Source organism: Sinocyclocheilus rhinocerous, unplaced genomic scaffold, assembly GCF_001515625.1.
Source record: "Sinocyclocheilus rhinocerous isolate Xijiao unplaced genomic scaffold, SAMN03320098_v1.1 scaffold984, whole genome shotgun sequence".
Lineage (NCBI taxonomy): Eukaryota > Metazoa > Chordata > Actinopteri > Cypriniformes > Cyprinidae > Sinocyclocheilus > Sinocyclocheilus rhinocerous.
Genome location: NW_015643603.1, coordinates 582401 through 592237, shown reverse-complemented (window position 1 = coordinate 592237; position 9837 = coordinate 582401). Strand labels below are relative to the sequence as shown.

At 37.7% G+C, this 9837-nt stretch overlaps 1 protein-coding gene across 1 annotated transcript in view; it reads left to right on the top strand.

Annotated features, from left to right (window-relative positions):
• The first annotated feature begins 907 nt into the window (after positions 1-907).
• map1b (microtubule-associated protein 1B) overlaps positions 908-9837 on the top strand; it is a 24058-nt gene continuing 15128 nt past the window's right edge. Inside the window, exons 1-2 of the mRNA XM_016575028.1 lie at positions 908-1236; positions 3907-4008. Coding sequence (XP_016430514.1) covers positions 1050-1236; positions 3907-4008 — 289 coding nt within the window. The 5' untranslated portion in view covers positions 908-1049. The remainder of the gene's footprint in view (positions 1237-3906; positions 4009-9837) is intronic.

Sequence of the window (9837 nt, the reverse complement as noted above, 5' to 3'; positions counted from 1 at the left end):
ACACAGCTGTATTACAGCACACCCACCTTTAAAATGGGACAGTAGAATATGTGCAATGACTCTGCCTAAAATGACATCATCAAGACGGGACGAGGAGGGACACCCTCTTCTGCATCAGTACAAGGGCCTCTGCATTAAAAAGAGCACAGCAAAATATAAACTGAATTTAGTCTTTAGAAGCACATGAAAACGCAGAAAATATATTTATATTTCCAGCAAGGAAATATATTATTATTTTGTGTATCTGAGAAACTTTGCTGTAAAAAAACAACAACAAAAGATGAATTGAGCCTGACAGTTAAATGAAGTGTATAAGTAGATTATATGAGTGAATTTCACCTTAATCTCAACCTGCCAAAAAAAAAACATGTCTAGGTAATATTTAATAAAGGATACAATATATCTGAAAACAATATTTTTTTGCATTAAGAAAAATAACGCCTATTTTAGGACCATTCGTTTTAACATGGTGACATTATTTTGAAATATGTTGCACATACATAAATTAACAAATACAACTAATGTATAAATACTTTACAATTTATATCATATCTAATTCTTTCCAATTTAATGAAAATTAAGGGGGCCTATTTAAAATATAAAGAAAATTAAATATGAATTAGACTATGTTGTATTATTGAGATACTTTAGCAATACAGAGTCACTGTTTCTGACTTGCTTTCTATTCAGTTTCAAATAACTTCATTTGGATTGTTTTATACAATATTGTCAAGGCTAAACTTTTATGGATATTGACGCGCAATCCACATGTCAACAAGTTAGACCAATGTTAACGATAAATCCTGGACATCCTTTAATTATGTAACGCTTTTCAAGGTTCCGATTGGTCTCGCGCTGTTTTATGATTTGCTGCATGACATCAGCTGGATGAGAGGAGAGGCAGCAGCGGTTCCTCATCACTATGACACACAGTCTGAGGATATAAAAGCCTGGGCCACTCCTTCTGCGCCCGCTGCACGGTTTCAGATACCAGCTCACTTCAGACTGCCGGACAGAGAGTGTGCGAGTGTGTCTGGGTGCCTGAGAGAATGGCGACGCTAGTTGGTCCTGTAGATACTCCAGCACCCTTCGGAGGTGTCAGTAGCATCAAGAACACGGCATCACCCACGGCCTCGACACATCACTTCGACGAGGGCAAATATTACCTGCTGGTGGTCATTGGGGAGCTGGTCACTGACGAGCATCTGAAGTGTGCCATTGCGGACATTGAGAAAGGTAGCGCAGCTGACACGAATAACGTGCAATGTTTTAGTGCTATTTATCCCATGAATCTATTTTAAATGATGTTTGGACGCGTATGCCTTCTGCAGTTGCCTTTTCAAGTTCAATAGTCTAACCTTGAACTCACTTTGGGGTTGAATATGTGATTTGAATGGGGGAATCTAGCCACAAAATTCTGCTGACTGCAAGAAACTTTCCATGCATCATGTTATTGGATTTCTTTGTTGTGTGAATATGTAGATGGAAACTGTAGCGCAGCCCCTCCCTGTTAGTAACTGGCGAGTGCAGGGCATGTCATGTCAAAGCGATCGCATCGTGCCACCCCGCTTCCCAAAGACACCATCATCATTACCATTACCATCAGCACCATCACTGTTTTCGCAGGGCGTGCAGCTCTGTCCGATGATCCAGCTGTTGCTTTTGGCCATATGACGAACTGTCTGACTTATGTTGTGGGCTAGGATGATTCAGCACGCATATTTATAATGCGTCGATCAATAAGGCTTATCGCTTGTTTTGCGGGGTGGAGGGTTATAATGGAGCATCGATCCGCTCTGCAGTCAGGATGTGCACCATCACCTTGGGTTGGGTCTGCGTGGATTTGATGTGGCGCGCCAGTTCTTTGTTTCCTAAGCTTGTGTTTTTCTTACTATATCCCTGGCTTGTTTTTGCGATTCATGTGGGAATCACCCTAAAAAACTACGAGAGAGATTTTCAGTAAATAATTAATTCAGTTTAATTGAATCACTGAATGAGTTAATCATATTAAATAGCTAGCTGTATTGTATAGCTAGCAACAGTGGCGTGTATGTCAAAAGCCATAACTTTTGTCCACTTCACCAGACCTAGAGACATTGTTGCTGCGCATCCTGATTTATTGCCATCCTCTTACATTCTAGCTACTCACTCCTTTCTAGACACCGGCTTGTGGGCGTGACTCGGTCCGCACTGCAGTCCCTACGGAAAGTCAGAAGGGGCCCACGTTCCTGCCAAAAAGGATGTTTCAGTTAGTGATGGGACGCTCGAGTCATTTCCGCGAACCGGTTCTTTTCAACAGCTCATTTAAAAAACTGATTCACGTCTAGACGTAATTAGGCTATGTCTTCACTTGGTCCTGCATCCAAATGTTACAATAACGCAATAGGTAGGCACATATTGTGTTTTTTATTAGTAATCGTATTTATGTATGTGTCTCAGTTGAGCTTGTTGCAATGCAGCCATGATTCAACGCATACACAAGTCTTTTAAAATCTAATTATAATTTGTATTACAAAGTACTAATTAGCCTAAATATCTTGGCTGAAAAAGTTCTTGCACTTCTGAATGAAATGTTAGGCCTATTTGTTAAACCTTTGTTTATTTGTGTATGTGTTGATAAAACTGTCATAAACGTATTTCCTGTAGGCATAAGATTTAACATTTCTGCGATTTGGATATTATATTTTAATCCAAATCCGGTTCACTCGCTCTAGATAGCTCGGTTCAATGAGTTCACGATTCACTTCGGTTCTTTAGTGAATCATTCAGAGCGATTTGGTTCAACTGATTCATTGAAAAGATCTGACTCAGAAGATCGAGTTGTGAATGAATCAGATAGTGGTTAGTGATCGTTACTTTTATGGATAAGGAGGGAATTATAATCCCTTTGAGTGCGCAAGAATAAGAATAAAACAGAATTATCACTCTTTTCATTTGCTCTATCAGGAGACATTAGTATCACTTTGATGATGTCTCTGCTTCCATACGAACAATGTACGATTGTTCAGAATTGCTTGTTACTAGGTTCACCTTATTGGAAGCTTCACTGCTGTTTATTGTGATAAACAATACTAAATTAAATCAGGCGATACCTATGCTCTTGTTTTGTGGAACGTTATGAGTAAATGAGATCTGGCATCTTCTGAATTCTAAACAACCAAGTAACAAAGCCAGAAATGGAGCTGAAAATAGCAAAGCAATGCTTCAAAAGGGAAACCACACAGTCACTATTGTAATAGCAGTATATTACTATACTTGCCTTGAAGACAATATGAGTTGTGTGTGTAGAGGAAATAAAGGGGTAATATTCTTTTGTGGGAGCAAGTATGCCATCATAAAAACAAAACATGTTTGTCATGAACAATGTGAACAACCTTCTTAACCTTTACCATTCAGAAGCAGATAGCACTTCATTCAGATCTCGAGAAATGTTCTCTTCAACACAATTTCTCTTCTAGCCAACCATTGATCAAAAAGAGAATTAGCACAGACGTCTAGTCTCAGAACATTTCATAGATATTTCCATACATTGATTGACTTCTGCGTGTGAACCAACAGAGCATGGCATTTAGTTAACGTGAATTTAATGATACTGGGCTTCAATTCAATATATAAGAAAGATCTGAAACTCAATTTGATTATTTGAATACCTCCCCCTTTAGACTAATCCAAAGTACAGTAAAGTATGTTATTTAAAAATGCCCAATTGAGTTTCAGATCTCTCCCTGGTGTATTGCTACATGCTTCATACTCAAGGTGCTAAATAAACAAACATTTAATTGAGACATAGATTTTTTTTTGGAGCAATAGCTTGTATTCTCAGTATATAAATGATGATATATAAATGATGATCTGTAAAAAGTGCAACATATTTTGTGTTTTCACACTTTTCCCTCTGATTTGCAGGAATTCGTTCATGGGACACAAACCTGATTGATTGTAACCTAGACCAGGAGCTGAAGCTTTTTGTTTCGCGACACTCTGCCAGGTTTTCAGCCGATGTGAGAGGTAAGCTGAACATGATCTGCTCACTTCTTATCCCTTAGCCAGCTCAAAACTCTTACATAGCAATTTATGATAACCTAATATTAAATATTTAAAACACAACGAGCCCAAAGTTCAATAGTGTTACATTAAAGAGCAAGTATTTTGAACTGTTTATTTTCCCAATATAAAAATTTGCATTACCATGACGTAGCAAAATCTCTCATGTTACAAGTTCATTAAAACAGCTAGAAAATCTGCTTAAAAATCTACTGTCTATAAATATAGACAGGAAGAGTTCCAGTGACATCATTTCAGTGCCAACTAAATCAGCTTGTCGGGGATGAAAGATGTGACAATCACTTCAGAGGGTTCGGTGCCTGAATCGGTCAGCATTACACCGGTTTACATTTTTTCCATCAGGGTTTGCTCTGTGACTCTTCTGACCATCCCTATCACAACAGCAATATGTTTTGTTACATAATGTCATGCTCCAGCTGTTAAGTAAAAGCATAGTGATTCTTATCAGCTTATTAGCACTTAGCATGCAAACATTGGTGAGATAACACAATGTTCAGAACTTATTAGCTTCCCTATTTCTTTCTATCTTTAACCCTCTTCTATATCTAAAGTAAACTCATATTTGCTTTTACATTATGATTTTTTTTTTTGTGAGTTCTTGATGAATTCTTTTGATGAAGATAAACGAGGTGGGTTTAGACGGTCTGCCTGAAGCTCTGTCTGCATCAAACCCTGTCCCTAGTGTCCCCTCCTCTGTCCTCCCTGCACACTCGCTCTGTCTGTCTGCCTCTGGATCTTCTGTTTTCTCTATTTTCTCTTTTTTCCCTCTCTCATGCTGAATTGCTGCAAGGGATGAAAAGCTAGATGTAAGATAATTAGCTGAAAAAGTAATGACAATGGGTTTGTCTCCTTTTGAACGCAAGGCTTCACACATAGGGCTTCAAATGCAGTCAGACCTGAACAGTAGAATACAATAGAATTTTTCACAAAACAGCAGGAAATTGTGGTAGTTTAACCATAATGGAAATATCTTCCGGAGAGACACTCAGTCTGCTAAAGTAAGCAAATGATGAGCCAACACTGACCTTTAATGATTGAAATGTAATCTGTGCTTGAACACACACACACACACACACACACAGCACTATAGCTTAATAGCATAACTTACACTCATCATGACTGTCTCCTTGATTATATATGTTAGTACAGGAAGCACTTGGGACTCTTCCGGTATTGCTGTTAGGCAGCAAAGCTCAATACTTTGATGAGATCATCAGAATTCAATCTGGAATTCTTATTTACTCATCTGAATGGCTGTCGGAGGAGGACAAAACATGAATATATCATTGGCTACTAATCCCCCCTTTAGGATAAAAATGACACATGTAGTAGGTGTTGGTTCATTTCCATAATCAGATTTATTTCTCGATGGGTGGCTTTATACAAAGCTTTTTAGAAAATTAACAGAGGAATTTGCATTGTGCCGCTTTTGGCCCTAAGCCTTCTAAGTGCAAAGCCATTAGCTGTGCACCACAGACAAATACCTAGTGGATGTATTGATAATTGCTTTACCCCACCAGACTCCCCCTCCTTTTTTACAGCACTTTCAATTTTATAACCGTTCTTGTTACTTTCAAAGGATTTTAATTTAATTTAGTCTTTAATAATTTTCAGTGTAGAATATAAGCGTGTTGTAGGATAATTATCTGTTGAACTCTCCTACAGTTTTTTTTCTCAGAGGGTTAAACAGATAAATGGGGGCAGGGAGAAGGTGGGTTATTACTAGTTAGCATGGTGGAGGGCAAAATATAAATCATTAAACATCTGAGGCCTGTGAAGAGTACAGGGAGACTTGAGACTCACATACACACATATATTTACATTTATTCATTTAGTAGATGTTTTTATTCAAAGCAGTGCACAGATGAGAAACATTACAATCAAACTAAGAAAAAATATTGGAGAGTGCAATTTTTTGGAAGAATAAGAATGCAAACACATGGTTATTCACATAATTCACATGGAAAAAATCAGACAAAATATGAAAAAAAAAAACAGAAAGGAAAAAATGAAGGCACAAACAGGAAATCATCTATTTTTGATGAACTCCTTTGTACAAAACACCATTCCAATGCCTTTGAAACGCTCAGAATCCCCGTCAGAATCTCTAACAGAAGATGAGTCACAGTGTGAAACTCTGTACTGTGAAACAGTAAACAAACAAAAAAAAGATGAGGAAGCACTTGAAAGAATGCTTGAGAAAGAATTATGAGAGAGGTAATATTGTGTCTGTGAGGCTCGGGAGATAAAAGGAACATGGAGGATCCCTTTGCTTCTGATGTACTTCAGGGCCTTTAGAGGATAAGCATATGGTACCTGAACTTTGACTTTTTCATTGCTTTGAGTCGAGACTAAGGCTTAAATTTTGCCTGAAGGTTCAAAATTAGATCAGCTATCATAGTCCAGCAGATTCGTACAGCATCAGACAGTGCAGTATGTAATCAATAATAATGAATCCGCTTCTGTAATGTAATCAATAAGCACTTAACAAATGATTGCACTGTGTGCTATGTATTTACATGCTGTCTGATCATCTGAAATTATGCAATATTATTAATAATTAACAGTGTGACATATGGACTGGCTATGTTATACATTATGTCATATTATAAAGTAATATGGTACTACTTTGTTAAAATAGTTTTCTTTCAGCAACTTGACAATTTAAAGGAATAGTTCATCCAAATATTTTGTCATTTACTTACCCTCATGTTGTTCCAAACATATATGAAATTCTTTCTTCTGTGGAAAACAAATGTAAAAATAAAATATAATGAATATCCAGTCATTTCAATTCAGTTTTATAGTAAAGTCATACTGTCCTGGGCGTGTTTGCAAATTATAGATTTTTTTGTACAGTCTATAATATCTTTGATTAATAAATACTGTGAATTGGTATTATATAAAGCTCTGTAAAAATAAAGGTAACTTGATCAGTTTTGATTCTCTATAGTTTACTTCTATTTTTACATTTGGGGCCTTTGGTAGATGTTTTTTTCAAATTTAATTTACAAGAGTACTTCAGTCCTTGAATGTGAGCCAGCCATGGTCTACAGACAGCAATCATGCAATTCTAAACGTATTGTGTGTAAAAGAACACTAGCTATAATTCAAGCAATACAAATAAAGGAAAAGAGCACTCCTGCATCTGTGCTGTGGTCAGTCACAGAAAGTGAGACATTGTTTTGTATTGTTTAGATTGTTTCAGTAAACCTGTTTTTAAAGCATACTTCATGGTGTGGCTCAACTTACCCCAGCATGTGTTACAAGCAGAGGCGGACAAAGTACACAACTGCATTACTTGAGTGAAAGTACAGATACTACTGGTCAAATACTACTCCACTACAAGTGAACATTGTAAAGACAGGTTTTTACTTAAGTAAAAGTACGAAAGTACATGCTTTTAAAAGTACTTAAGTATCAAAAGTAAAAAGTAAATGCATTGTTTTATTGTCACATTGTTGTATACTTACAATACCTTATGCCACTAATGCAACCTACTGAATACACTGATTAGCTTGTATTATCTTTGGAATTAAGAGCTTTTATGTTACCAAACCTATAGAAATGGAACAACTGGATGAAGATAATCAACTTTATTTTTTATTTAACACTCCTACAGCTACATTGAACTCATTTTAATACTTGTTTAAAAGTTACAAAGTTCTTTTTAAAAGAGATATTGAAGGCTATGATATGGTTCATTTTAGGCAAACAAAGCAAACATTGAAAAGAAAACAAATCTTTTGTTTTTTTAGCATGAAACCATGTTAAATTTGTGGTTACTGTAGTTTTACTACAAATAGCATAATGGTTACTATAGTGAGAGAATAGTAAATTTGTGGATACTGGGATTTTACCACAAATACCATAGTTAAATTGAGCACTCTAGCTCAAAAATTCAGCGAGTTACAGATGCTGAAACAAAAAGCATTACAACTATACTCGGTCTCTCCCTAAGTGGTATTGATATTTCTAGCTATTCATATGTGTGTTCGAAAGGGCTCTGCTATGCCCTTTTCAAAATCCTATTTTGGCATCGAAAGGACAGGACAGAGTTGGAGAGAGATAAAGTGAGGTAGAAAGTCAAGTTCATGTTCATGGCATTGTGTTTGTGTGGATGCTTTGTTTGTGCGTTGTGGTGAGTGTCATTAGATGAGTCTGCATGCCCAAAGGGTGTTCAGTCTGTATTAGTATCAGAGACAGTGAGAGTTGAGATCAGGACAAGAGGGGTGAGGACTGGGTTGGGTGAGTGTGGCAGCGCAAAGCTATAGTGTAAGTTAAACAATATTGCGACTGACACATCTGCCCCCACAATCAAACTGGAATGGAAGTAGCCCAGCTTTTAGGTGACAATCAAATATGACTGCTTTAGCTTACTAAAAGCTGTAAGTTTGTAGTTATGTTACATATCTTGTGAAAAAAGACTCTGTCACTGGCCGGGACAACACTTGAACTCCCGTCCCCATCTAGTTTTATATACATAATCACTCATACATTTACAGTTTATAGCCTTTTCCTCGGGTTCATACTTGGGTTTGTGCTACTGTTATGTTCGCATACACTGACTTTAATCTTCACATATTCCCGCTATCACCACTTCAATGATCACACACACACACACACACACACACACACACCAGGTTTAATTATAACATCTTTTATTTACTTATCTATCTGTATATTTGTCAGTTTGTGTCTTTGTTCGTGCTGTGAAGTTTCTTGCCTGTGGCGTCTTCCGTGTTGGATCTGCTGCGGGTACAACAGACAAGAAGGGTCAAAACACCGGTGGTTAATGCTTAAGAGAGGAACTTTCGCGAGCTGCATATGCGGGAATCTTCTGCTGGCTGGACTGCTCTAAGTGGTTATGTTTTGGGGAGGGGGAATGGGGGAAAATGCCTTTCTTTATTTGTTGACTGTTTACCATTAAGTATAATGCATACGTTGTTTGAATCAAAACATGTATACTTGTGTGAAATGTGTGTATAATCAACTTACCTTTTTGTAGAAGACTGAAAATATTATTACTTACCTTGTACTAAATGGTTTCTCACTTGTGGGCAGAATCTACAATATAAAAGTGCTGCTTTATTTCTCATTTGTGTGGGGGAAGTTGAGGAGGACAGTTGGTAGTGCAAGCCATATCAGTTATTTGATAAAACTTTTCGTACAAGAAAGCTCAGCCAAGAGCTATTGTAAATATTTTATACATTTTTTTGTTGTTGGTAGTTTTGGTTCAAATTTGTGCACTTTGGGCACTGGAAATAAGTGACCTTGCACTGATGTGCTGCGCCATCATTCTTGTGTTTTTCCAACCTGCCTCTTCTCAAGTGGTGTCAGAAGTGTTATGGCCATCCGCAAAACAGTTCTCCTCAGCACACACCGGGTACAACCACCACAGATGGTGACATGGTGTCTTTAATGCGAGACTTTCTGGCAGCCCAGCAGAAATGCGAGGAAGGTTTCATATGTGAACTCCGGGGACTGCGAGAATCAGTACAATGGCAGATCATTCGGCAGAACATTCGGCGTTCCACTCCGTCTCGGAGCGTGCACACAAAAAAACTTTCGCGGCATACTGCACTTATAATAAGTGCAACTGACCTATCGGTAAGCCCCTCCCCTCGAACGCAGATGAGCCAATGGCAGTCGAGTATCAGTGGCACTGGGAGCGGAACTCGGACATCTTTAGGTTTCAGCGCCATAGAGAATCATTGGAAGATCCGAAGCTTGCGTCGTTTTTATGGGGTTTATGCTTCAAAAATGGAAAAA